This window comes from Carya illinoinensis, chromosome 8 (genome assembly GCF_018687715.1).
Source record: "Carya illinoinensis cultivar Pawnee chromosome 8, C.illinoinensisPawnee_v1, whole genome shotgun sequence".
NCBI classification, from domain to species: Eukaryota; Viridiplantae; Streptophyta; class Magnoliopsida; order Fagales; family Juglandaceae; genus Carya; species Carya illinoinensis.
In genome coordinates, this window is record NC_056759.1 from 6,909,945 (window position 1) to 6,937,819 (window position 27,875).

Genomic DNA, 27,875 nt, shown 5'->3' on the forward strand with positions numbered 1-27,875 from the left:
ACAGGCACAACAATAATAGAGATGAGTATAAGTCCAAAATCACAATCTCAACAACAAAAATATATGCATATTGGGGAGTAGAGGTGGTGTAAGAGAATGAGACATGAGTGATAAGTGATGGCTTTTTTAGTTTTTAGGGTTAAAATGGTATAATTGTAATTTTAAAATAAAATTTGAACAAGTTATTACAAGTTGATTTTTGGTTAAGTAGGTTGATCATTTGTTAACCTATTTATTAATTATATCTTAATTGATCAACCTGTTTTCATTCAAATCCATTTATATCAAATTCAAACTCATTAATTTTATATCTATTTATGTTGGATTTACCAGTAATATCAGGTATTGTGACACCTAAAGTTTTATCTTCTGCATGAACTTTTCAAATTCTAATAAAAGTAAAACTTTGACTTTGTATTTATCATTCCAAACTTGATGAAGGTTAGGCAAAGTTTGCCGAGCCGTAAAACTTGAGCATAAGAAGGAAACGCTTAGAAACCTAGCTATAAAACAAAATGATAAATGCACATTATTTTTTACAATATTTTAAAAAGATGGGTATTTTTATAAAATATCTTTTAAAACTATTTTATAAAAATACTATTTTTTACAATATATTTTATGAAATATGTTGTAAAATGTATTATATTGATATCATTACTCATCCAAAAAATAAAGTACATATAAAAAGCTTTGACCAAAAACCTAGTGCACACTCTTTAAAAAGAGGCCATATCTCTCTCCCTGCCCTCCTCCTTTCATTCCTTTAAAACTTGCAGATGCGGAAAGAGAGAGCTTGAAATTTTATCCCTAATTTAGCATAAATCCTTTTGCATACTTTAATACCGTTATCTCCATCCGCTGTATATTTACCATCTATTTTTGCAACTTTCTCTGTTCCTTCTCTGGAGGTGTCAATCTAGTCGCACCTGTTTCTTCCTACCCGTCATTTCTGGTAACTTTTCTTCTCTCCTGCCGGCTACCACAAACAACGTATAGATGAAGATCCAGTGTGATGTCTGTGACAAAGACGAGGCCTCGGTGTTCTGCACCGCCGACGAGGCAGCTCTCTGCGACGCCTGCGACCACCGCGTCCACCACGCCAACAAGCTCGCCTCCAAGCATCATCGCTTCTCGCTTCTCCATCCTTCTTCCAAACAAGTCCCACTCTGCGACGTTTGCCAGGTATAACCTACAAATTAAATTCAAAACCATTTTCTGGGTTAACCATTCTAGTCACCTTCTTGATTAATCCTTGGTTTTTTCTTGGGTTCGCTTGCAGGAGAGGCGAGCTTTCCTGTTCTGTCAGCAGGACAGAGCGATTCTGTGCAGAGAGTGTGATTTTCCGATTCACACGGCCAACGACCTCACCCAGAAGCATAACAGGTTCCTTCTCACAGGAGTTAAGCTCTCTGCTACCTCTAATGTCTATACCTCCTCCTCCTCAACGACCGTTGCTTCAACCAACAGTTATGATTCTGTTCCCAATCTTCACAAGTCTCAGCCCGTGAATACCAAGAACTCCGTTGCTGCTCCTATTTCAATTTCACAGCCACCTTTGCTGCCCAAAAACTCAGCTTCAAATACAAGTACTACCGCATTAGTCAGTGACAACGGAGGTGAGAATTTTTTAACGGACCAAACAAGTAGCATATCTGAATACTTAATAGAGACTCTTCCGGGGTGGCACGTTGAGGATTTTCTTGATTCGACTTCTGCTCCCTTTGGTTTCTGTAAGGTTTGCATTGCTAAATCCAAACACGTTTGGTTTTCACCTTCTTGAAAAGCGTGTTTCTTTTTCTTTTTCTAATCTCAAATATGATATTCATTCATTATCTTTGTTGATAGCAGAGTGATGATTGTGTATTGCCGTTTCTGGATGCTGATCTTGAGAGCAATACAGATACTTTCTCGCCCGATACTGGTTTTGGAATCTGGGTACCTCAACAACCTGCTGCTCTGTGTCCTCCGCAACTGGCTGGGTTCAAAGAGAAGAAGGAAGCCACGAATTTGAAACTCAACCGATCAAGGTGCATGGACGATCGTTTCACTGTTCCACAAATTAGCCCTCCCTCCACTGGCCCCAAGAGATCCAGACTTTTTCGGTAGAATGAAAGCCTCCAAATCTCATCTTTTCAAGAACAAGGCTCGTGTTCATATTTGCCTGATTTGGCTTGAATGTTGTATGTTTTCTTTTCTTCATTTCTGTTAGTTTTTTAACGTTTTATCTTCCTTTCCCGCTTCTTGAATGTGCTATAAGCCTATAATAAACCCAGCGCAGGAGTTTTCGTAGTTCCGTCTGTTGTCCTCCTGTACTTTTGCGAACGCATGCATCATTTGTAAATACCAACAATGCAATTCCCGGAACTTTTCGCTTGTCTATCATGTAAATACGCTGAAATATTTTCAGTTTTCCCTTTGGCGTTAATTGTGATTAATATTTTCTTTCAATTCAACTCATCTCAATCAATATCAATGAAGATTATTACTTTTTTAATTTTTTATAAAAAGATTAAATTATTCTCAACTTAACTCAACTTATTTACAATTCAATTCAACTGATCTCAATATCCATACATAATATGTTACTAATTATGTTTGACAATAGTTTTCTCGCTCTTAAACCATAACAAGGGAGAAAATAATTTATAAAATAATCTTCATCAGAACATTTTACCATTTTCTATAATAAATAAAAAACGAACAACCTACGTCAATTAAAAAAAAATCATTGTACAAAAGTTTTTTCACAAATATACTTTTAATATAAATCCCCACAAACTTTTCAAATCCCAACGATAAAAATAATTATTACTTCTTTTATTTTTATAAATTTATTAATTTTGAATTTTCTCATATGAAGATGCTTGGAAAAACTCAGAATTCTAAAAAATTTAGTGTCATTTTCCATTGTGATCTTATTCCGGATTCGGAGAAATCTGAAGTGACAGTACTATAGGCGCAACTTATCTGCACTTTTGGTCGGGTGAAGTAATACTTGTATTTTGATTTCTTGTGGCCATTTTATTTGAAATTCGAGACTTTGGAAGCATATAAATGGCAATCAATGGTGGTGGTTGAAGAGAAAAATCGAGAAACGCCCAAAAGGATGGACTCATTTTGTCTCAGCGCAGAGTTTTTCTTCGTGGGGGCTAGTGCATACAGCATCGTTTTCACGATACCAAATGGAAATTTTGCTTGGTTTAATTTCTTATTGTACTAGTACTTAGGTCCACTAGCTTTTCCTACTCTTTAGCATTTAGGTCGGGACCTTTTTGGGCAGGTACATCGGGACTCGTATCTTATCCTGTTCCATGTGTCAAGCCTTCTAATAAATTTTTTAAATTTTATTAAATATAAATACAATCGCATATTAATTTATATATTAATATTAATTTATTTATATTTAAAATTTAAATTAACAGTATTTTTAATAAAATTTTTTTTTTAACCAATCACATTATATTAATATACAGATTAATACATAATTATATTTGTAACTATATTTATCAAATTTTACACAGAACTCAATCCAGTTTTTTCAATATTACTTAATGTCGATCCTCATTTTCTAGCTTCTCCGATCCTTTAGTAAGTGAGATTATATCATTATTATTAATTATAAATAATTTATTATTATTTATAAATTATTATTTATTATTTATTATTATTTTTTTATTATCTAAAATTAGTTCAATATTCAAACATAGTCTTATTAATTTAAGAATTTGTCCCAATAAGTGCATTATAGGTATTTAATAGACGAACAACATAGATTCATATATAGATAAGAGAAATGATATTTATAATTTTGAGACATATAAATTTTGTGAGTTCATTTTAAAAAATATTAATAAATTGAAAATTTTCATAAAAATTATTTTTAATGATGAAGTTATTTGTTTTTTATAAAATTGCACAAAACTTTCACATTCTAAAGTAGTGTCTACTCTGAATCTACAAAAAGGTTGTACTGTAGATGGTAGAGGTCCCAAATTGGTAAGTTTGATGTCAGCTTTGCGATGTTTGCATAATTCACTGGTTTCAACAAAAAGTCTGGAGATGGTACGTTCTTCACTACCTCATGCATGATTCTTTGTTGAGTACTGGGTAGAGTACTGCTCCAAGAACAAGGGCATCCATGCACTTGGATTCACTTCATGAGCCCTCGTGGTCGGAACTTCGAAGTCCATCGACCGACTACCCAAATCTGATCTCTTCTACCTTTATATTGGTTTCTAGTGACTCTAGCTAGCTAGTTGTGCGTGTAAAATTAAAAAATAAAAATAAAAAGAAGTTAAAAAAATATTCCAAATCACAACCAAAAAAGGAAAATTAAATGAAGGTTTCGACGTGATCAACATGCTTTGCCTCGTCTATTTTTGCAAATGAGATGAAATAAAAGTTAAAAGTTGAATAAAATATTATTAAAATATATTTTTTTAATATTATTTTTATTTTAAGATTTTAAAATATTGAATTGTTTATTTTATTTTATATGAAAATTTTAAAAAAATTATAATAATTAAATGAGATTAAATAAAATAAAAAATTTTATAAAAGTGAACGTTGCTGCTACAGATATAATATAATACTAATTTATCTTAAAATGACACTGAAATAAAAAAGAATTAAAGGACAATTAAGGACACCAAACAGAAGGATCCAATATTGTAATGGAAAGTGATATATACTATGGCGTCTAAGTTTGTTCCTTTAATTTAACTGCTTATATATTTTATTTATTTTTAAAATTTTTTTATTTAATAGTTAAGGAAGTGACTATTAATATATTGATATTTTTTTATTTTTTAAAAATGTTTAATGCTGTTTAAAAAATGTTGAAAAGAAAAAGTAAAAAAAATAAAAAATTGCAATCTGTACTAGTAGAGACACCCCATGGTTAAACTTGGACAACGTAGTAGCATTGCCCTGTTGAAATTATCATTGCGGAGCCAACGATCGAATTAATTAATATAAACGTTTTAAGTCAAATAAATATCGTGATAGACGAGAGAGAGAGAGAGAGATCCAGAGAAAAAACAAATTATATATATAAATCCAGCCCAAACTCCGCTGTAGCACGAATGAATGCATGTGAATACTAAATACGTCAGTCATTCATTGTGAATTTGTGATAACTCTTCAGAAAACGATGTAATTAAGATCAGTTATTCTACTCAGCAGCTTTAAACTACATAGCAATTTTTATTTTTTTGGCAACTCGTGATCAGCACTTTAGTCTCCGAATCTGGTGGAAAGTTGGGAAGAAGATAATGACGGCTTTGGTATCAGATAAGGAAGAGAGAGATCATGCGTATAATGTAGATAAGCCGAAGAGGGATGGTCATTGTTTTGTCTCAATGCATGCAGGCGAGGCAGGATTTAGCTTCGTGCAGGGCAGTGCGTGGGTTCTGGTGCAGCAATATCCTTGTGATCACGTATCATCGGCATCGGAAACAGTACTGCGGATACTCTGTGTTATCTGAATTTAGATTTAAACTATTTTATACAAATTACATTGTTATTTAAACTATTTTACAGCTGAAAATAAGATTCTTTTTCAGGTTGCTGATCATATGAACATCTACAGTCTACCTCTCCTGTTATATTTATATATAAAAAAAATTTAGCTACAAAGATAATTACAAACTAATATTTATGCTAATATAATATTATTGATCAAAAAGTAAATTTTATTAAAAATAATGTTAATTTAAATTTTAAATATAAAAGAATCAATATTAGTATACAGATTAGTACGCGATTTTGTTTGTATATATCAAAACTCTTATATATATATATAAAACCATGAACCAACATGTTTGATATTGTAAGAATTAATACTCAGTCATTTTTAATCACAATGCTTGATACGATATAATTTAATTAATTTTTTATATTGACCAACTAAATAAATATTATTTAAAATATGTCACGCCAACTATATGATTAAAGATAATAAAGTCAATGAAAAGAGTAATCAATATTAAAAATCAGAAGGGTAAGCGAAAGAATAATTTTGACATTCCATGAGGTACACTATCCTGTTCCAGTACTTCTAATCTTCCAACCGAATCAAAATCTTTTTTTTTTTTTGGGGGGGGGGGGGGGGGGGGGGGGGGGGGGGGCGGAGTTTAATCAATCTCTCACTCACTAAGGGAAAAAGAAAATACTACGGCTGCAAACAGCAGTTCCCTAAAGATATGATGATAGAAACCACCAAGCTAATTAAACCTAAGGTCAACACCACATGAATGCAGAGTATGTCGATCCGTTTCTTGATGGAAAAGATAAAATCTAGCATACAAACAAACATCCCAAAAAAGTCTTAACACGCCACTGGAAATCTAAAATCCAAATCCCAAACCAATGCATAATATATAGTCTTTGACGAATGCAGCTAGCTAGCTAGGAGAAATGGCAAATGATCATCAGGAACGTCGACAGTGAGCCTTGCACATATGTTGGCAATCGTAAAAGCAAGGTCCACCGCAGTGAAGAGGGCAATCCAATCTCATGCCTCTGCACCGGCCTCTACCCATGCATTGTGCAAACTCTCCCAGCTTAAAATCATCATCCTTCCTGAAAATTCTCTTTCTATGTGAGTGATGATTTCTGACACCTCCAACGCCTTTTCCTATACCATATTTTGGTTTTCTCCCACATCCCCATTTATACTGACTACCCCCTCCTCCCCCCCATCCCCATCCACCGCCGCTGCCGCCGCCGCCGCCGCCCCCTCCTCCCCCTCCTCCCCATCCCCATCTATAACTGCCTCCCCCACCCCCACCGCCACCTCCGCCTCCGCCTCCACCCCCGCCACCCCCTCCTCCTCTATAATATGGGCCATTATCTCTATTCTTTCTGTTGTTCACAACTTCAGTTGAAGTTTTGTTTTTGCCAGCTTCTAAATCTTTATTTCCTCGAAGAAGCTTAGGAAGAGCCAAAGAAGTAGTATTAACGCTTTGAGAATGCGCTGTGCCGTTTCCCATTTCATCACCTTTCAGCCGAACAATAGGAATGGCAATAAACAAGACAAGCCACGAAAATCTTGATCTTGTATCCATGGAAACTCATGTAGATGTCTAAAAATGCAGCTATATGCTACAAGGCTTATATATATATATATATAGCTGCGTAAGTTAAAAGTGTAGTGCAATAAGAAAAGACATGCCTTAGGTCTTACTTTGTCCCCACCCTGCAATTCAGTGACTGAAGTGCCTTAAGGAAGCATCAATGTTTGTTCATTCTGAACTCCTTTAGGCACACGAATCGATCCTCGCCCACTATTAAGGCATGCGCAGTGGATCACACATCCTCTCTACCTTATTCTGAATAACGGTATTGTTTACAATTTTGCAAATTGCTAATGTGATAGTACTGCCACTTTATCAAAAGTATTAATTAAAGTGTGCTCTGAGTTATAAGCTTTCAATCTGATAGAAATTCCAGATTTCGCATAATCACTCTTCTTACTTGTAACAAATCATATATACCTCATGTATCAGTTAGAAATGAACCAACTACACTACAGGCCTACTGCCCCTAGCTTGTACCGTTAGTGGCACATTATAGCTACTGGTACCTCCCAGCCACACATATGAGTAATAATATATATTGTCTTTTGCTTGGCCTTGAAGTCTGGGAATTTAAGAAGATATGTTACAGCTAGCTAGCAACTAGCAAGCACAGGGATGCATATAATATGGTGGGGGCATGCAGTGTAGTGATATGCATTCATTCCATGCATGCACATGGTGCAGGGATTACTTTCTGGGCAGTACGTACAGAACATAATTATCTATCGAACATGGAGAAGTTGGGTTGAATAATGAACATCTACACATTTGGACATTATGCTACAAGCAACATAAGTTTTACAGTGAGTGCTTTAGATCTTATGTCACTACAAGAAATTAGCCCTTTTGCAGCGCTTAAAATCGTTGCAAATACATTCAAAAAACGCTGTAATTCATCAATTGCAGCGTTATTACCCTCCTTGCATGTTCGTTGATATAAAAGTGATATTTTTGATCAATAGCAACGTTATTGAATAAACGCTGCAAAAGACTTCATTTGCAGCGTTTTTGAACCGCTGCAAAGTCACTAATTTCACGCTGCAAAAGGCCACCCCATGTGACTGCCATGGCGCTGCATTTGATCAATTGCAGCGAAATTTATCCTTGCTATATCATTAAATTTCGCTGCAATAGCCTCCCAACAACAGCAGCGCTACATTTGGTTCGTTGCTTTTGCCATTTTTTGCAACACTTAAAATCGCTGCAATTGATTTATAAGCGCTGCAATTTGTGTACGTCAAAAGCAACATACCATTCTAGCGCTGCTTTTGATACTTTTTGCAAGGTTTAAAATCGCTGCAAAAAATCAAAAAGCGCTGCAAATGTGCAAAAGCAACGCTTGCTTCCTTTGTTGCATTTTGCATACTTTTCAAGGACTAAAATCGCTGAAACTGATGATTTGCAACGAATTTTGGCCTATTTGCATCGACTAAAAATCGCTGCAAATACTTAATTACAAAATTAAAAAAAAAATTACTACTGAAACATACAGTTTCAGTAATTTTTTTCACTTGTATTAGAAGCAAAGTTAGTAGATCAGCTAGGATTTAATTCCCTTTACTTAATAATACAAAGGGTACATAGAAAATAACAACAAAGTACATTTAGTATACAACAAGTAAAAATATGTTCAGTACATTCAGTATACAACAAGTAGAAATATGTTAAGTACATAGCCAAGCAGAAACTTCAAGTCGATCCTAAGTGCACTTCATCACTTTCAACTAAAAGTAATTGCTCCCATATTCAAAGGCATACCTGTATATGAGTTTTCTGAAAAGACACAATACCAACTGATTAGTAGAACAAAAAACCTGGAAAGTGGAGCATGAAGTCATACAAACAGGAGAAAGCCTTATTATAGGTAAAGAATGCATGAAAACCTTTCATAGTAGTTGTAACACATCAACATCAATCTAATTTACTAATCTCAAAGTAGAACTTCATTCAAGTAAAGTACAACTTTAGAATCAAACCTCTTTTTATTAAAATTTTGGAAAAATGTGTATTGTTAACACTAGAAGCTCATCAATAACTGTCCAAACCAAAACTCCTATACAAATTTACAAACAATTTGCTTAGATATTTATTTATAAAAAAGTAGTGACTGCTGTCCAAGAAGGGCCTAATCAGTTAGAGTATATATATATATATATATATATATATATATATATATATATGTACTCCTATCTCTCGTGTGCATTAGCTATTGCTTATAACACCAACATATACAATGTTCTAAACCAGCTCTCTAAAGAGATGTATATATTACAAATTCAAATGAGTATATATACACTTTTTTTATATAAGTTGTATATATACACACACACACACAAACACACACACACCCAATGACATATATATATAGCTCCAAATTATAGGAAAAAAATTACAAACTCCAAAAAATTACAACCATGATATTAATGTGACAGATTTTAGGTGAACTTGCTATTTAAATGGAAGACATGATGAATATATATCATGTATGAATAACCTATGTCCAAAAATTGAAAGGTGTTAGGGGCAGTCTTTATCAGAGGAGCAAACTGGGGAGCAGTGGATGAAGAGACCTCACATATTACCTCAAATGCAAGTAAAGAAGTGCTGATTAAAGAGACCTACTCTGCCACCATTGAAAGTTGAAGTACCATCCAAAAGCAGTGCAAATGCAATTACCAATGTAAGTCCTGTTGCCCTGTTTGCAAGTAATGAAACTAAGATGTAAAACTAGTCAACAACCCATTAAAAAACTATTAATTATCTGGGGCATGGGCGCTTATTTGCAACATCCATCACGAGTGTGTATGTGTGTGAAACTTTGAACAGTTTTCACATAGAGGGCAAGTGCAGAATATCCAAAGAGTATTTGAACTTCTGATTGGATACTATTATATATAATCTTCTGAGTTGTTCTTAATTTTGTATTATATATTTAGTTAAGAAATTATCTTTATCACAAATTGCAGATCTCTAATTGATATATTTGATGGCAAACACAAAAGTAAAAAATACAACATCTAATCTTATAGGAAGGCAAAGGATGTAAAAGCTAGCTAAAGTACTTCATGGAATTAGATACCTAAGTGGCCAGAGTTACATTATACATACACAAACACATGCATAGGCAATTTATAAAATAAAAAAAAAAATGGAATGACAACAACTAAAACATTCTCTGTATCCATCAATTTACTGTGTATATGTTTGACAGCTTTTGGTATTTTTGTTGAAACCAAAAAGTTTTAAGAACTAAGGATCACTTGATAGCTAGTTTTTCCCTTGATATTAAGTAGTTCATCACAGAAATTAGCAAGTAACTTTAGTTGAGTGGAAGATCAAATGGAAGATAGAAATGAAAATGGTCTGATTTGAACTAAAACAGAATGCATATTGGAAATTTCATTCGAGTTTTACAGCCAATAACCTATATGTATACTTAGGTTATTAGGTTGAGGAAAAGGTTAAAAATAAATACTAACAATTTGTCCATGGACTGAACTATTAAGACTTAGATTTGGTGGTTGTTATCTGTCATAGGGTATGGACTAGGAGAACTGAGTTAATTATTGAAAACATATTCAAAAGTCCTCCTATGGTTATTTATTTTAGCAGTTTAGGATGTTGGAACTTTTAGAGAAGCTACCTTGGGTAACAGGTTCATATAGTTAAAAAGCAATCAAGCCTATACGGAGAATGGATATTTTCCATGAAGCACAAACTCTGTTTCTGTACATAATACAGGAAATATTTGTGTTCTGATTGGAACATACATTTTTTGTGCAATTTTTTAAACAAACTTTAATTATCAACAATCAAATTGGGTGAGAAATATATATCCATTTACCTGGGAAAACAAAGTGCTTAAAGACTATTGAAGAGGTTGAAAGAAAGATTACCTTCACTAAGGAATCGATAGCACCTAAGCTAGTATGCCTTAGATGTTCATAAGGCTTTTCCTTGTTCTCAATGGCAAGTAGAGGGAGTAGATACGTTGGAATCCTAGATGCAAAAAGATCATGAATTTCAATTAGAAGGTCACCATATCCTTTAAAGAAATATCAACTTGTAACAATGCTTAACTCCATCTAACAAGTCAATATTATATGAAAAGATCATGCAAAAGCACTGAATGAAGTTAGAACAAATGCAAGAACATCCAATGTTTTTTTATGTATCCTTGAGTAAAAGTGAATTAAATATTTGATCCTTACAAGCAATGGCAATATAGTATTAAATAAAAAGTAGTTCTTCAAAGAAAGGTGCAAGAAAATCCAAACTAGCTTCAATTTTCACAAAAAAGTTCAAAATTTACTGCTTTTTATTTAATATATGGAAGTCAAAGTGAGCCATTGGTCTCTATGGTATAATGCTTCATTTTGGAGTTAATTATTGAAGCTGATTCTTGGGTTTGGAGTTAAGACCTCAAAGTCTGAAACTGTTCCTGTGGGTGATGTTCAGAATTTATCAGATTTGGGAAATTTACTGGGGTGGAAGAATCTGATAATTGCCTTTGTAGGTATCTTGGGAGGAATGCTTCATTAGCGGGTTGGAAAGGATCTATTTGTCTAGGGGGGAAGATTAACTTTTATTAAAAGCCATCTTTGTATAAACTGCACACCTATTTCCTAAATAGGTTCTGCACATGGACAGGTTTACATAGGGTAATATGCAAAGATGTGGTGCTCTTTTTTGGTAGGGTGGAAGTGTTTGAAGGGCTGTAAGAAGGCAGCGTGGGCAACAACAGATGATTTTACCTAACTCATGTGGTGCTTATGGATCAAAAGAAATGGCTGATCATATCGATAGCACAAGATGAGCTCTTTGGAAGATATTAGGAATTTTTGCTTGAGTACTTTGGGTTTGTCAGGTAAAGTTAAACTAATGGTAGGATTTCCTGAACCTGGATATGTTTTCTGGGTTTGTTTTCCTTTTGTTTCTGGAAGTTGTAGGTTTATCCTTTGTATACTAGACCTGTGTACTAAACTATATGACTATTCAGAAAAGAAAATTATTACTTCTAAGAAAAAAAATAGTATACATTATTACAAAGTTTCTGTAATTTTTTGTTAATATATTCTCACAAGAGCAATCACAACTGTACTTGTCTATCTTCTATCTATCACAAAACTACAATATACATGGAATATGTAGCATTTGCCATGTTGAAGTTTTGTTGTGCAGTCCGTGTTATTGAGTGCAAAGTCCCACTAGAGGGACCATGAGGATGGTACTTTCATGCATGCCAAGAGTAAGAGCATTCACGTATGAATAGGCTACAATTTATATGATCTGGACCATCCTCATTTTTTTGCACATAAAGAAACATTTAAAGCACCAAAGATGATGGGGGGAATTGAGGACACAAGGCTACAAAGCAGCAAATGAATTTAGAAAGGATGGTCAAGGGAAATGAAGTGGTAAAGAAATTCTTCTTGCTGATCTTTGTCTGACGTTCCCTTAGCATAAGGCCCTAGTGATTAGTTAAGTGAACATCCAATATAATGCATGATATTGGATGGATGCAGTGTTAATTAGTCATGTGATCATTGGTGCTTTAAATGGTACCCAACTTACTGCCTGCTAGAGTTGGAATACTTGAATTACATATGGGAGACAATGCAAAAAGTAGTAGGAATTCCTTTTCTATAAGCTTTCAAGTGTCTTCCAAACTACAAGGAATTCTGCAATTTTTCAGTACCAGGATAGTGATCAGAAAAACAAAATCTGGTTTGACCCCTAAACATTAAAACTTGTTTGAAAGATGTTATGATAGATACAAAACCATAATTGTAATTCCTCAAGAAATGCTCCCTTGAATATATATATATATATATATATATGGATATATATATATATATATATATTTGTATAATTATTATATTGACTTAGTACTGCATATTATAATTACTGTAATAATAAGACAACAAAGCAAGAGGGGGTAAAAAAGGAAATTATATTTAAGTTAGAATGTATGCCCCTGCATCTTAAAACAAAGCCAACTAATCTCTTAAATATATAAAGTTAATAGTGATGCAAAGAGAAGCAAGGATTAAAATTCATCCAAAGCCATGTAGAGAGTTTGATAGGCAGAATCCTATCTAATATCAGTCTCCATGAGCTCACAGTAGCATCCATGGATCACAGTGGTATTGTTTTTCCATTCAAGAAGAAAAGATGCAATAGAAACAGAACATGAAGCTAAAATAACAAATTTAGTATATCACAAAGAAAAGATGTTTGACAGATATATATGCCATTCGAAAAGCTAATTTTTCCTGAACCATTATAAAAGGATAACTATCTAATGAAAAAAAAAAACAAAGGAGGAAAGAGAAAGAACTACAGTTTCTAACATGCCAAACTAGTCATTAATTACATCCTTATGAATATATGTGTTATAGATATATATATAGACTGATCATATATATATTTCTAAACCAAAATAACACAAGATGCTGCTGCAATATGACAATGGTGACCATTGTCGCTTCATCACAGAGGAGAATTGCTATGCTTTGTCTCTCTTGGACACACACCTCATTTCCCACTAGTTTTGCTACAGTAAGTATCTGCCTTGTATGTTCTGTTCACCTTTTTTCCTTTCCTAATATATTCTGGATAGGATCACTATTTTGATCTCAACTACTGTGGAACAATGATAATCGTCTAAGATGCATGTGCTATGCTAAGGCTTATCATGTCTAAGTTTTAGATTTTGTTGCAGGGACAGATGTATCTTGAAACTGTTTTTCTAGGCTTTTCAAAACCTAACTTCATATTGGATAATTAGTCATCTAATTAGGGATTTTGATTTCAATAAAAAATTATACAAATCAGAGGACACACAGGTTAAAACTAGACTCCAAAAATTATGAACATCAAATACCCAAATCAACCCGTAGCCAAAATACAGTTATAATAAAATAAAATTGTGCAAGAATGTTTAGGCACTCAGATTCTAGCAACTATCAATAGTATAAAAAAAAAGCTTCTATTTTTGTAAATCAACGAGGGCGAATGAAAGGGGAGACAAGGACAAAATCGTTTCAGAGATACCTGCGGTGACGTTGGGTATGTAAATACCCAAGAGTCTCGTCCTCCCGTTTGGCTACCGATACAAAAAGCTATCGTTTAGGAAATCACTCCGATAGTAACGATGGAGGAACAGAGCTCGTCTACTCAGGAAAACATGACCGTAGCTTCCGCTGATGGAATTTGAAGTGGAGGAGAATCTAGGGTTCGGGACGTAGTCGACAGTGGGGGTAGATTTTCACCCTGTGTGTATCAAGTTGGTTACAGGGGCATTGAAGGTACGAGCAATGGAAAAGCAAGACGAAGTGGAGAAGGAGCTACGCGGTAACAGAGTGGGTATGATTTTGGGGGGAAAATTAAATCTTTTCATTTTTGTGTAAGTAAGTAGGCGCCTCGATCAATTAGCAACGATGGTAGCCCGTTGTAATAAGATTTTTTCTATTGCAACGCATACTTTCGCCTCAATAAAAAAAAAAAACGCTGCAAAAAAATAAATTAAGTGACCGCCTCTGTTAAATTCATCTATTACAACGAATACTTGCAAGGACGTATATTTTGTTGCAAAAAGCTATCTATTGCAGCGAATTTATTTGCAACATTCTAAAAAACGCTGCAAAAAGTCAGATTTCTTGTAGTGTGTATGTACGCAGGCACGAGTACTAGTACTACAACTTGATCGTTTGAAGAGATGTATATATGATCTGAATATTCAAGTGGTACTGGTTTAGGTAATCTTAGGATATTATTCAATCTTGTAAAAAGGAAATGGAAGAAAGAAAACATGCATTAAAACAAGGTGATTGCAGAAAGAAAACATGCATTAAAACAAGGTGATTGCAGAAACCTTTAAAAAATTAGTTATGAAAAGTTCCTCATAAATTAAGGGGTTCATAGAGCTCATTCATTGAAGCAAGATATCCTTGCATGTGAGTTTGTCGCCTTCTATAAAGACAAGAGAGGGGTCCCAAAAGGTTCAAGTACAATTAAAACATCAGTTAATGATGTGAATTAAGCTCCATATATATCACGGCTGGCCGCGTACGTGTAGTTCAGGTTTCAGGAGCCAACTTTGGCACACGAGGTGACGTTTCCTTGCATCATTCCACCCACTCAAAGCAATATTGAAGCATAAAGATTCTAATTAAAACATAAAATAATAATAATATTAAAAAACTGCAAATTAATTGCTGGAATCATATTGATTAGTTGTCTGTGGGAATTGGCTTATATAACTTAGAAGCTAATTGCAGAGATCAGTGAGTGATGAATTACAGATTAAGCAACGAAAATAACGATGGGGAAAAATAGACAAGCGTAAGAGTAAAGCAAAGATGCGAGAATTACGTGAATAGAGAGCTTTTCTCTACCGGGGATTAATTTGGAAGAGTAATGTCAAATTGAAGTTCGGGTGGGCAAGTTTTACTGAAAAATATTGGTGTTTATTATTAAAAAATAATTTCTTTCTGGATCTAAATGTTAGATATGATAAAATAAAAAGTAAAATTAAGTTGATAATTAAATATACAGTGCGGTAGCTGTACAAGAATTTAATATAATATATAATAAATATTAATTAGCGGATCAGATCGTATCGGACTAAGAGCCGAAACAGGTCAAAAACTTTTCTCGGAATGAAGCCCTTGAACCACAATGAAGCCCAAAACTCATTAAAAATTCATAAAAACAATCACAATTGATCCTTATCTAGTCAAATTATTAAACCAAGCCCCACAAGTACAATCAGTCCCTCCACACATAGAACCCCAACACTAAGTTAATTGGTCTAGTTAGTTAAATTACTCAACTATTATTGAGATATATGTGTTCAAGTGGGTTACTTATTTCATGATTTTTTAGTAAAATAATATTACATATAATTATAAAGTGTATAAATATTATATAATCATTTTAAAAAATAGTAAGATTCATTATTAAAAAATTAATTTTTTTATATAAATTTTATATTTATTTATTTTTAAAAAAATAATTGTAACGCTTACGTATTCAGGACAACTATCATTTATCTTTTGAAAAAAAGTCAAGACAAGGCCCAATGACCCGTTAACAGACGGATCTTACGCCCGTTTTCCTGTAAATCGGACAATCAATGGACGGGCCAAATCTTGGGCCACTAGTGCCCAACCCTTCACAGGCACCAACCTAGGGTTTTTTCTCGAGGGTTTAACTTTAGGAAAAAGCTATTCTGCCACTTAGGGTTGACTGCCCATTTTGACCGTTGGTTAATTTTTTTTTATTTAATAATTTTAAATGTATATTGATGTATTTTTTTACTTAATAATTAAGAAAATAATTAAAAAAATTAAAAAAAATTAAAAAAAAAACCACTGGACAGCTCATCCAGCGGTATGACGTAGGCGGCATAGTAGCCACACCCTTATACTTTATTCCCTACAGATAATAACCTCTGGTTTAGGGTTCACATAGAAATTTTGTTTGAGTTTTGCTATATACAGGTACAGTCGCGCACTAATCTGTGTACCAATACTGATTTATTCATACTTAAATTTTAAATTAACACTGTTTTTAATAAAATCTACTTTTTGACCAATCACATCACATTAATACATAAATTAATACATAATTATACTTGCAACTATATTTTTTCATCTTATTTCCTGCTTCACTCTCGTTGACCATAGCTTGTTATGAATTTTGATAGGGTAATACTGTAATGGATATGTGTATAAGGATGAATGTAAATGGACTCTGAACTAAGAGGACGATGGAAGAAATTCACTGAAATTGCATAAACTTGAATTTTCGAGGAGTCAAACTCCTCCCAAAACAGAAACTACAATTTTCTCCAGATTCTAGAATAATCCCTCTGCCCCTCTCCGCGCCCCATGACTCTTAACAGATAAAAGGTAAAAGACCCAAAATACCCCTTACATTACAGCTCTTAAAACAGTGTTTCATGGAAAAGTAATAAAAGACTACACCGTTTAAGACCCTTCTTGACTACTGACCCAACGACACCGTAGCACCCCCTTCCAAACCGCACCGTTTAACACTTACAATTTTCCGCTTTTCAGCCTTCGCAGGTCACTTCTTGCCCTAGCCTCTCTCTTTCTTCGTCTACTCATTGAGACTCCAATCAGTTTGAGCTCCCCACAGTAACCCATAACTCCCAGAGCAATTTTTGCCTAAGATGGGGAAGAAGAAGAAATTCATCGACAGGAAGAAATCCGCAACGTTCCAATTACTTGCTCGCGACTCGTCCGACCCCAATTACGACAACACACCGGGTGGCGACCGAGTCTTCGTCCGCGTCGACAACAACCCCGTCTCCTTCTTCTCCGATGAAGACCCCACTGGAGTCTCCGGCTCCGGCCACTACGACGAAGATCCCGATTCTATATTCGCCGATGCGCCTGAGGACAACGATGAAAACGAAGAGGGCGATGTTAGGATTCCCGTGAACTCGGTGCGGGCGGGGAAGGCGTTGCCGGAGAATGTGAGGAGGCAGATTTTGGAACTCGGGTTTCCGGATGACGGTTACGATTATTTGATTCATTTGAGGGAGATTAAGCACACTGGCGGTGGTTCCTCGTTCTATAATAATCCGAAGGCGAGGCTCGATCAGCTTCCACGTGACGTCAAGGTTGGTTAGCTTTTGATTGCTTTTTTCTTTGTTTGGTTTCTGGAAAATTATTCTTGGAAAGCAAACGAAAATGATGGGAATGAAAATTTCTATCTTTTACCTTTCTAATAATTTCTTCTGAATTAGAATGAGCCTGATGTGAACGTCTAGAATTTGTGTTTGGTTGTTTTCTTGGGACTAAAACAAGCTGTATTGCGCTTTGTCTCTAGGCATATGATGCATCAAGAGTACAGATTTCTGAAGTGGATGATGATCCCAATGGGAGGTCCATTTTCAGTGTTGCAACGAAAACAGTTGGTGTGCGGGTACAGAAAGCGGTTGATCCTGATGTAGCTGCATTGCTCGATGATAGTGATTTATCGCGGTTTGGTTCTGATGTTGAGGACTTAGAAGAGGATTTTGTTGTTCGGGCAAACCTTCTTGAAGAGAAGGATGTAGAGGTGGATAAGAGGTTAAATAGGGTAGAAGAATTTGGGGTAACTGGAAAAGAGGTTGATAAAGCAGATAATTATGACCAACAACCAACCGTGGATGGCCTTGTCTTTCAGAGTGGAATTGGAAATCACCTGGTGGAAGGTGTAGATGAATGTGTTGACAATAAGCCACGAGTTCGTCGCCTTCTGGATGAGCAATTTGATTTGGTGAGTTTCTTTCCCCGTTTTATTGTTCTGTTACCGTAGTTTTTAATTTTGTCGTCTTTAAAGAGTATGCTTGCATAACTGCTTCATGATGAAATATCGAGAATCCCATTTTTGTTATTAGACTTAGTCAGGACTTTAGTCTTAATCTATCATACCGTGTAGAGCTGACACACGAATTAAAAAGCTATTATACATGGAACAAAATAGTCTACTGCCCCTACGTGGCCCTCCCCAAATGTAGTTTTCGGATCCGATTCAATTGTTGCCAATTGGCTGAGACTTTGTTTTTGTTTTTCCGAATTCCTATGGGTTTTTTTTTTTTTTTAAATTCCTTTTTGTCCCTCCTTTTTAAGTATTTGTTCTTTAAATTGCTTTTATGATCGTTGTTTGAAAAACATATTTAGGATCTCGTTATTGCTGGTCCATGTAATTCTCCTCATCTACAACTTGAGAGTCCAAAATTTCTTTGGTTTTGATGATAAATCACTTAATTTTCAAACTAAATAAGGCTGATTCTGATTGAAAATAGATTTTTGCTTGTAAGCAAAAAGTATTAATATCAGGAGTAGCCAAGTACACTGGATGTATACAAGAGAAAACACCTAGAAATTGAACATGATATTTATAGTACTAAAATACCTATGAAATGAAGATTGTGTCTGGGAATAGAAGCTCTGCCCCTTGTAGGACTGCCATGTGTTATTGTATGCTTTAAACCCTATTGGTCTATGCTACTTAGTGTATTATTTTGGATATAAACGTATAGTGCATGATGTTTGCTTGAAGAAATCCTCTTGCCTTATACTTGATTGTAGAGGATACAAATTACAGAAAGTGTATTGACACATATGTTTTTACAAGTTAATTTTTTACTTGATGATTTAAGCTTTTGATATCACCAGTTCCTTTATGTTGGATAGTACATGAGTTTCAACAGCCTATGTTGTATCCAACTTGTCTTGATCTCATACTACAAGTTTCATGGACGTTTAGGAGGCCTTGAGAAAGCTTTCGACTGTTCTACCACAGTTCTTGTTGTGCTTGCCGATGTAGCCTATTCATTTCTGATTGAGTGGTTTGCTGCATGTTTGATTCCAAATTTAAAAGAAAGTGACTTACTCTTTTAAGCCATATCATATGTCTGCACCCCCATCTTGATTTGTTAGATGGCTGTTTTTTTGTCACATTAAATTTCTTCTGTCTGACGGCAGCTTATTGTTTTCAGCTTGAATGTCAAGAATATGGCACTGACGACGATGATGGTGATTATGATTACGTAGCTGAAGAAGATGAATCCCTTGCCAAGAAGCTTAATCAAGCCATTGGTGATCATTTAATGGATGACTTGGAACTCGATGATAAATATAAGGCTCCCGCTGATTTATTGCATGATAATGAGATATCAAAGAGGAAGGAGCTATCAGACTCTGCTGCTGACATGATTCGTCGCTGTGTGGAATATGCTGAGAAGTATGAAAATGAAAATGACGACAAACCTGTTGTTTTCGTAGAAGAAAGCAGTGATGAATCAGAAGTGTGGGACTGTGAGACCATAGTTTCAACGTATTCAAATCTTGATAACCACCCTGGTAAGATTGGGGCTCCAGAAATAGCGAGGAGAAAGAAGTTGGCTGAAACCGTATCTGGAGCCTTGGGTGTCACCAGTCATGTAATATCCCTTCGAGGAAAAGAGAGGCTTCCTGTGGACTTTCTACCTCATAGTAAAAAACCTGCTGAAGAAAAGGTGAAGGATGTGGGTAGTAATAAAGCTGAGCAGCAGAAGAGGAAACAACATGGTCAGGAGTCAAAGGAGGAGAAGAAAGAACGGAAGGTATCTCCTTGCTGCTTATTTCTGATTATTCCATTTCTTGAACAGTTAGTGCTACAACTATTGAATTACCATCATTATTGGACTGAGGAAGATCAGAATAAAGGTCCCATTGTCTGTTTGCTAACTGTCATCATTAAGGATGATTTAGAGGAAATAAGTTGCTGTTGGTTATCCGAGGAGATACTGGTTTGAGCATTTGTTATTATAAGAAATCATGCATGGGCTTAGTTTTTTCGGTTGGTCTACTCCAATGTCTTTTTTAATGACACCAAAACTTTCTGTTTGCAGGCTGCTGTAAAGGAGGAAAGGCGTGAAGCACGGCGTGCAAAAAAAGAAATGAAAGGGCTTTATAGGGGTGAAGCACAGCGTGCTCAGAAAGTTGCTGCCATTGCTGGCCCATCATCTATACATCTTATGTGAGTATGGTAAGTGTATAATTATGTTTTCAGCTAGTTGGAATTACAATCTCATTTATAAGATTTTAGATGCACCCTATTTTATATTGTTCGAGGTTTTATCAACTATATGTATACAAAGAAGAGATGTAGGAGCTGAGGAAGAGATAACTTTTTTTTTTTTTTTTTTTTTATAAGAGTTGAGGAAGAGATAACTAGAAGGGATAAATATCTCAAGCTAATAACATAAGAGGAAGAGTTGAACAACTAGATGGGTGTAGAAAGCCACCTCAACTATTTGCGAAGAAATCTTCATTCAACTATTTAGTATAAGAAGTGACAATTCTCAGTTTTCTCCATAAACTGTATTAACCCGAATAAGAAAATAACATCAGCCTGGCATGCTAACTCCAGCCAGGCCTTTCCCACTTGACCTCAAGCATTTACTTCTCTAGTTAGAGACCAACGAATCAGGGCTAATGTGGGATCCGCTCAAGAAGTTACCAGGTTAGATTAATTTCTAATTCATTCCCCAACAGGAGAGAGCTCATCTTTCCATACAGAATACAAGTTAAATATACAGACATACCGTGTTTGCTTGGCACATCCTTGGTGGGGAATTTGTCAGAGGCAGCAGGCAACATGCTCATGCGTTGGTTTGGAGAATAAACAAGGCACTCCACCTTGTTCCCTTCCCACAATAGAAGATAAAGTTATCTTATTTTTCTTTGCTTAGTTATGCGAAACTTTTGATTCATCTTCCTACGCCCAGTTCTTTTTTAAACCTTTCCTGTTATAGAGACTTTTTGCGGTTTTGAATAGGTAATTCAGACATACTTGACTCACATTTTCTTTTATTGCCTTGTACAATTTATAGAGCAATACTATAAATGGCATTATGGTCTTAACTCAAATTTTGCCTTCAGCTGCCTTGGACATGCAGGCATTCCTTCCTTTAGTTTTCCTCGACCTTGTGTTCTAATGACTGTTTTCTCTCATGTTCAATAGGTAAAATCTACACTCAAGTGTCCCTTAGGGGGGTTCTGTTCTGGATTCCTGTGGAATTTGAGTTACCTACAGTCATGTGCTACCGGAGAAGGGGTTGAATGCTCATCTTAACCTTCATTGCCATGATTTTTTGGCCGCATAGATTATCAGAAGTTTGTTACTTATTTTGGTTTATTTTTTCCTTGTTCTTGGGGGTGAGTGGATGTACTAATGAATGCAATGAAATTAAGTTTATGGTTCATTACATATTTGTCTTGCCTGCGAAACAAATAAACCTGAAAATCTTTGGTTTATCGGGATTCAGGATGCAGTTATTGTGTGTCGTCACCCCCTTTTATGCAGGCTATAGCCACGATCTTATTTTCCTTTTTTCAGTTGGTCGGGGTTTTTGTATCATTCTTAGCTCCTGTTGATACTAAATGAGAAACGGGGTCCCTCTACCGCTCTAGCAAATGTCCTTAAATTGGGAACACCTTCGGCTAGAATTTGGAAGGTTTAGACTGCCTTCGTCCTTCGCTTTTCCCTTCATGGTTTGAAAATGAAAAAATGGTTAATACAGCGAGGAGAGACTGTTAGTCAGGATGCGACTAGGAGGATATAGCCATGCATTTAAATTTTAAGATTTCATAAACATTGGCTTGGTTTGTCATTCAGAAATACTGCAAAGATTTTTATTTTTATTTTTTATGTAACTACAAAGATGGATGTAATAATTGTCCCCTGGACTGAAGGAAACACGTACCAAAACAACTTTATGGGAAATCGGTGTTAAAAGTATACAAATACAAAATTACTCCTCAAGAGAATGAATCACAATACTTAGTTTCTTCTTGCTTTCGAAATTAAATCTGGAAAGTAGAACCACAGCAAAACTCTTCCTCAGTGTGGAATAGGAGCGGCATCACCTCCACCATCGTAGGGTGTGGGGTTCCACATGCCATAGTCTTCCAGCAGTACTTCTGGTTCAGCCTGATATTGTTCCTCACCTCTCTGAACTTGATCCTTTAGGGGGTGAGATGGTAAAGATTCCGTTGATGGTGCTAGTGATAATGGAGGTACTGATGACGGCCATGACGAAGTTGCTACCATGGGCATCATAATAACCATTATCATGCATAACATGCCTATAACCAACCCTAGAGTTCGGGTTGGCATTATTTTTGGCTGCATATATAACCTCGTCCTCTTCATTCACGTTCTTTTAGCCATTGGAAAAGCATTTAGCAACTATTTATCATGATTTATAGCTCATGTATATATGTTAATTGTGAGTTCTCATGAACTGAAAGCAGTGTTTAAGTTAAAGTGTATTTATCTTCTCACACCTAATGGATGACAAAGCATGTTTCTTGCCTGCATTTTAGAAGAGGCAGCTTAAGCTTACTAGTAATATGATAAAATAGCAAACCTATACGCATGCAACTTGAACACGTGACGTGTTCTTTTTCCTTTTTTCTGTTCTTTTGAAACTACATCAGCATTGAGAATTTTAAAAAATTACTGTACACATACCCAAGAGAGTAGAAACAATAGCCATAGATTTGGATCGTGGGTTCTTAATCGAATTGAATGGGAATCCAACACATGAATATGAAATGGTTCAATTTAAAAGCCTCCTGCCCTGTGTAAGTGGGACAAAGTGGATACAAAACTAAGCTTGGTGGCCCTGTTTTGAAAAACACTGTCGAAAAAACAAGTAATTCCGTTGCCGGGACTTGAACCCGGGTCTCTCGGGTGAGAGCCGAGTATCCTAACCAACTAGACTACAACGGATCTTGGCGTTGAACTCGCTGAAAACATATTAAACCTATTAATACACGTCTTTCCTATATGAACTATAAAACGATTGGAGTTGAAATTGCACAACTGGCCCAGTTTCGTGAAGAAAAGACACATTTTTGTGGATTTAAATGATATGGTACCACGATCTAAGTCGCATGGAACAAACTAAAAAAAAAAAGTCAAAATTAGTTTTAGCCAAACTGATATTGATAATGATTTCCGTTGTCTGACCCCATGATTAGATCATAACAACCTTTTGTCTTGTTTGAAAAGATTATTACAAACCAAGCATCATTATAATTTTCTAACCTTTTACCTTCCCACTCCCCACTCTCTTTATTTTTCATTTTTCACTTTCCGGTTGGTTTTCCTGTCTTTGGAAGGATTTTACATGACTAAAATTGCATTACTGTTGAGTCTCATAAGTTACTACATTCCAGAATTGTCAGGGGATCCTCCTGCTGCAGCAAGAAGGCAACAAAACACAGTCAATCGTAAGCGGAGACGACTATGTATGCAATGAGATCCCATAGGAATTCTGCGTGTTCTTTGTATACCAAAAAGAAATTCCTTGTTCTAGTGTTTTAAAGCAAAGTAAAAACTAAAGCAATTGCTTGATTGATTATAGTCATGACTACCCTGAACAGATCAGAAAAAATGCTTCCTGCAGATGATAGATAGGTCCACTAACCAGACAAAAACTTCACCTTTTTTTTTTTTTACATGTAGACAAAAACTTCATCTTGAACCAAATAAGACAGCAATTAGCATATAACCTCAGAAAACCAACTTTTTAGAGGAAAGGGATGAGACAAATTGCAAGTAACCTAGTGATCCACAACATTGGCCATCATTGGATTCTCCAATACTAACGTGATAAGATTTACAAGCTTTAGTTCACGTTCCTAAGCCCTCCACTACAGAGCATACTCATCCCTCTAGAGACTACTTATTCTCGTGTTGTAGTGAAAATATGAAAGGTTATGCTAATCCTCATAATGAATGACAATGCTCATTGATATGTCATTATAAAGATCCGATTCGCTTAGTATCTATGGACAAAGACCTAGAACTGCAATCATGTCAATTTATGTTCAAATGCAAAAACGATAGTGAGAGTAATTAAATTATCAAAGAGAATCACCCCCTAACTCGTAAGTGCCAAAATACAGACATTTGCACCTCCATTTGCTAGTAGAATTTTCGGCTTATAACAGTACTCTTGACAGAGCCACCGGCATCCATATCTGAACTTAATCAATTCAAAATAAACTCTACAAAAAGAATCACAAGCCATAAAGGTAATAATCTACACCTCTCAAGTGTTTGGGGATGAAAATAGGGAAAGGAAGGGAGTTTCTTTGGTAGCTATTAGAGAACAGCAGTATCAGCTCAACCACTACATTTAATCATACAAAGGCATGATGCTTGCTGAACACATTGATGACTATATATCTCACACTTGGCAGCTAGAACAACCTGATGGAATAATACAGAAGAACTACCCAAGTATCCTAGCTAAGGACCTTTACGGGATTGCATATTAAAGCACATGCACTTATCTCTCATTGCTTCAGCCTCACTTCCATACTCTTTGAATCTGTACTCTTCCTGCTTGTAGGTAGAAGGCACCTTTCCCTCGCTGTAACATTGATTACATAGACTAAAATAAGACTTCATCTCCTTGAAGCGGGACCCAATAATTGGATAGCGGCAAACTGAACAAACATGCTGGCCATGCCGGTTCCTATCCCTGGTTTCAAGCTTCAACAGAGTGGGCATGATACCAAACCCCCAGTCAGGATCATCAAACATTACAAGAAACTCGGTGTAAGACACCAATGAATTGGAGGCATCCATTTCTCCATGGACCTCCATCATCTCACTAACCCCATGAGAAGGGACATAAATAACCCTCAACAAATTGATGTATCTAGCAGCATCAACCTTTTTAATCTGTGAAATGCCTTCATTCACAGGACGCCACAAAAGTGCATCAAAAGCAACACGTTTACGCTTATCTGGAGGGCCACCACAAATGGGGGCCACGACTGCAAAAAACATGCCCAAATCCACTCTGCCTGAGCCTGCTTCATCCAGAACAGAGAGTATCCTCTCATTTATGGCTTTGACGGCTCCTTGGAAGGTCTCGGGCTTTAGAAAACTGAGTAAACGACGAAGAACTTCTTCCAATTTAGGCTTGCGAATGGATTTCTCAGGAACGCCACTACCAGAATAGGACACTGGCACGTCACCATCAAGCATTTCCTTCATCAGAAGATCTATATGACAGCGACCCAACCTAGTAATCCTCTGGAAAGCCCTAATTTGGAGAGCATTGGCCAAGTCTGGTCTCAACATGGTGTTCTCCCCCACAGTCTTAAATTTTGAGGGCTCCACAGTTACAAATGCCTCCTCCCCATTGCCCCCATTAGACTTCACCTTCTTCTTCTGCAGTTGCTTCAAATGGGATATTGCATCATGCAGCTCAACCCTGTTTGTCATTTTCAAGGCTTCCTTCAAGGCTTTCTTAGCATCTTCAGTTTCCCCAGCCCCCAACAAGGATACAGCTTTGTTGAGCTGTGCCCTCCAATGATTCGGCCACACAGCTAAGACCCTAGTATACATCTCAGAAGCTCTTGGAAACCTGCCCAAGTCCATATAAAGCCCACCCAAATTGTACAGAGCATCAACATGACCAGGTTTCAAATCAATAGCCTTCTGAAACACCTCGATTGCCCTCTCATCCTCACAAATAGCGTGCAAAGCCGAACCCAAATCACAATATGCATCAGCGTAATCTGCTTTCATAAATATAGCCTCTTCTAAGGCCTTCACGGCCGCCCTATATTCCCCGACTCCAAATAAAGCACTACCCAAAAGTTTCAAAGCTCTAAAATGCGTGGGACAAAGAATTGCAGCTTCCCTGTAATACTCACAAGCACTTAGAACCATACCTTCGCCTTCCAGGGCAATACCGAGATTCACATAAATCTGCGGAAGCAAATAGGCCCACTGGTTCCCGCCCGCTTCAGCTGCCTCCTGCGCCAACAAAAACTCCTCCTTGGCCTCCATATACTTGCCAAGTACGTAATAGCAGTTCCCAGTTCTGAAATGAGGCCTCACATCCACAGGTTGCAACTCACAAGCCCTCTTGAAACTAACCAAAGCCTCCCTAAACAGCTGGTGCTCATACAAAGCTCGACCAATCGCCATATGGCCATCAAAGGCCTCCTCTCTCGACCTCGCCCCGTCGGCTCGGCTTCTCAGAACCCCCAATTCCTTTACAAACAGCGCGTAGTCATGCCCAGACTCTTCCCAGAATACCCTTTTGTCCGAAATCTCCGTCGAAGGACCCAATTCTCTCGACCACCCTGCGTCCGAGTACGCGTCGAAATTATCCCCTTTCAATTTGCCATCTTTCGCTTGCTTAGCCTTCAACCTCTTGATCAGAATCTCCAAATCGTCGACGATTTTCCACGTGTCATCGAATACTATGCCGTGGTTGGGCGAGACCGCCCATGCCGCGGTCCTCTGCTTCTTTTGGGACTCGATTGCGCGCTCATCCGCTATGGAAGACGAGGACGCTCCAGAAATACCCTTAATATTCTCCTCCAAATTGAGCTCGAGCTCCAGCGCGTCGAAGTCACGGTCCACGTCGCCAGCACCGTCGTCATAAGTCCGCAAAAGCCCCTCGTAGGTCAAGCCCTTCTCGCCGTCGATGAACTCGCCGTATGTCCTAAACACCTCGTCGAGAATGGCGTTGATTTGCTCTTCGCTGAACTTAACCCTAGGGTTCACCGCCACGACGAGAGCCTCCATTTCGTCCCTGTTGAGACCTCCGTCTCGATTCGCATCGAATTGCTGGAAAATCCTCTTCACCTTCTCTGATCTGCTACCCCTCGTCGCCATTTCTCCTCTCCTTTTCCTTTTAGGGTTTGGATCAACTTTGAGAAAGACGACACTCTCTGGAAGATAGAAAAAATAAATAGAAGCAGATAATCATACACACATATATACATAGAGAGAGAGAGAGAGCTCTGTAAGTGAAATTTGAAAATTTCGAGATTTAACGTGTAAAGTGAGGAAGGCTAATTACATTAAGGGATCAATCAGTCTCTTGATTGAAAGCATAATTTTGAATTCATGTGGGGACTGTGCTCTCGTCTCATTGGATCTGCAAAGATAAAGCAGAAAAGGAGATATAGGGATAGAGAGAGAGAGACCGAACTCTCTCTTTTTCTGACTCTATCTCTCTCTAATTTTTTCCATTTTTTTCCCTCTGACGGTGATGATGGGTGCGATACCAGCCTCGCAGCAGTACTCGACAAAGCAATGTCGTTTTTACTTTCCTTTTTTTTCTTTTTTTCTTTTTTTTTTGCTTGTTTTCAGTCCCTATTTCTCTTTATTTATTTTAATTTAATTCCGTTATAACGTTATTGCTTTGCCCGTTGGCATTTGGCTGGTACGAGTAAAAACAAT

General features: G+C 36.5%; 4 protein-coding genes, 1 long non-coding RNA gene and 1 other non-coding gene across 7 annotated transcripts; 2 read left to right on the plus strand and 4 right to left on the minus strand.

Moving 5' to 3' along the window:
• The first annotated feature begins 729 nt into the window (after window positions 1-729).
• On the plus strand, window positions 730-2,380 carry LOC122318283 (B-box zinc finger protein 21-like). The gene is made up of 3 exons (XM_043135512.1): window positions 730-1,185; window positions 1,283-1,738; window positions 1,852-2,380. Exons 1-3 carry the CDS (start codon window positions 1,000-1,002, stop codon window positions 2,107-2,109), a joined length of 900 nt encoding a protein of 299 aa, XP_042991446.1. The 5' UTR covers window positions 730-999; the 3' UTR covers window positions 2,110-2,380.
• Window positions 2,381-6,434: 4,054 nt separating this feature from the next.
• LOC122274342 (protein FAM98B-like) lies at window positions 6,435-7,070 on the minus strand. The gene has a single exon (XM_043083390.1). The coding sequence runs from the start codon at window positions 7,068-7,070 to the stop codon at window positions 6,435-6,437; it is 636 nt and encodes a 211-aa protein (XP_042939324.1).
• A 1,681-nt stretch (window positions 7,071-8,751) lies between these two features.
• Window positions 8,752-14,516, minus strand: LOC122317858. Its single transcript, XR_006244674.1, has 4 exons — window positions 14,139-14,516; window positions 10,979-11,081; window positions 9,665-9,777; window positions 8,752-8,855 (listed from the first exon to the last, which is right to left on the minus strand). It is a non-coding gene; the product is annotated as an uncharacterized LOC122317858 (long non-coding RNA).
• Window positions 14,517-17,169: 2,653 nt separating this feature from the next.
• On the plus strand, window positions 17,170-21,857 carry LOC122318821 (protein LTV1 homolog). 2 transcript variants are annotated; one of them, XM_043136467.1, is made up of 5 exons: window positions 17,170-17,736; window positions 17,946-18,377; window positions 19,603-20,208; window positions 20,497-20,633; window positions 21,612-21,857. In XM_043136467.1, the coding sequence occupies exons 1-4, from the start codon at window positions 17,284-17,286 to the stop codon at window positions 20,626-20,628; spliced, it is 1,623 nt and encodes a 540-aa protein (XP_042992401.1). In that variant the 5' UTR covers window positions 17,170-17,283; the 3' UTR covers window positions 20,629-20,633; window positions 21,612-21,857. The 2 variants fall into 2 exon arrangements, with proteins under 2 accessions (XP_042992401.1, XP_042992402.1); XM_043136468.1 differs by having other exon boundaries at window positions 20,497-20,624.
• Window positions 21,858-23,311: 1,454 nt separating this feature from the next.
• On the minus strand, window positions 23,312-23,384 carry TRNAE-CUC. Its single transcript has one exon. It is a non-coding gene; the product is annotated as a tRNA-Glu (tRNA).
• A 1,209-nt stretch (window positions 23,385-24,593) lies between these two features.
• LOC122318556 (uncharacterized TPR repeat-containing protein At1g05150-like) lies at window positions 24,594-27,693 on the minus strand. Its single transcript, XM_043136019.1, has 2 exons — window positions 27,493-27,693; window positions 24,594-27,361 (listed from the first exon to the last, which is right to left on the minus strand). Exon 2 carries the CDS (start codon window positions 27,303-27,305, stop codon window positions 24,912-24,914), a length of 2,394 nt encoding a protein of 797 aa, XP_042991953.1. The 5' UTR covers window positions 27,306-27,361; window positions 27,493-27,693; the 3' UTR covers window positions 24,594-24,911.
• Between the last annotated feature and the right edge of the window lie 182 nt (window positions 27,694-27,875).

Excerpts from the sequence above, each read along its gene's own strand:
- LOC122318556 (XM_043136019.1), bottom strand. The coding sequence starts at position 27,305 with ATGGCGACGAGGGGTAGCAGATCAGAGAAGGTGAAGAGGATTTTCCAG.
- LOC122318821 (XM_043136467.1), top strand. The coding sequence starts at position 17,284 with ATGGGGAAGAAGAAGAAATTCATCGACAGGAAGAAATCCGCAACGTTC. Across the intron at positions 17,737-17,945 it reads AGCTTCCACGTGACGTCAAG|GCATATGATGCATCAAGAGT; the intron begins GTTGGTTAGCTT and ends CTTTGTCTCTAG. Across the intron at positions 18,378-19,602 it reads TGGATGAGCAATTTGATTTG|CTTGAATGTCAAGAATATGG; the intron begins GTGAGTTTCTTT and ends TATTGTTTTCAG.
- LOC122274342 (XM_043083390.1), bottom strand. The coding sequence starts at position 7,070 with ATGGATACAAGATCAAGATTTTCGTGGCTTGTCTTGTTTATTGCCATT.
- LOC122318283 (XM_043135512.1), top strand. The coding sequence starts at position 1,000 with ATGAAGATCCAGTGTGATGTCTGTGACAAAGACGAGGCCTCGGTGTTC. Across the intron at positions 1,186-1,282 it reads CACTCTGCGACGTTTGCCAG|GAGAGGCGAGCTTTCCTGTT; the intron begins GTATAACCTACA and ends GTTCGCTTGCAG. Across the intron at positions 1,739-1,851 it reads CTCCCTTTGGTTTCTGTAAG|AGTGATGATTGTGTATTGCC; the intron begins GTTTGCATTGCT and ends TGTTGATAGCAG.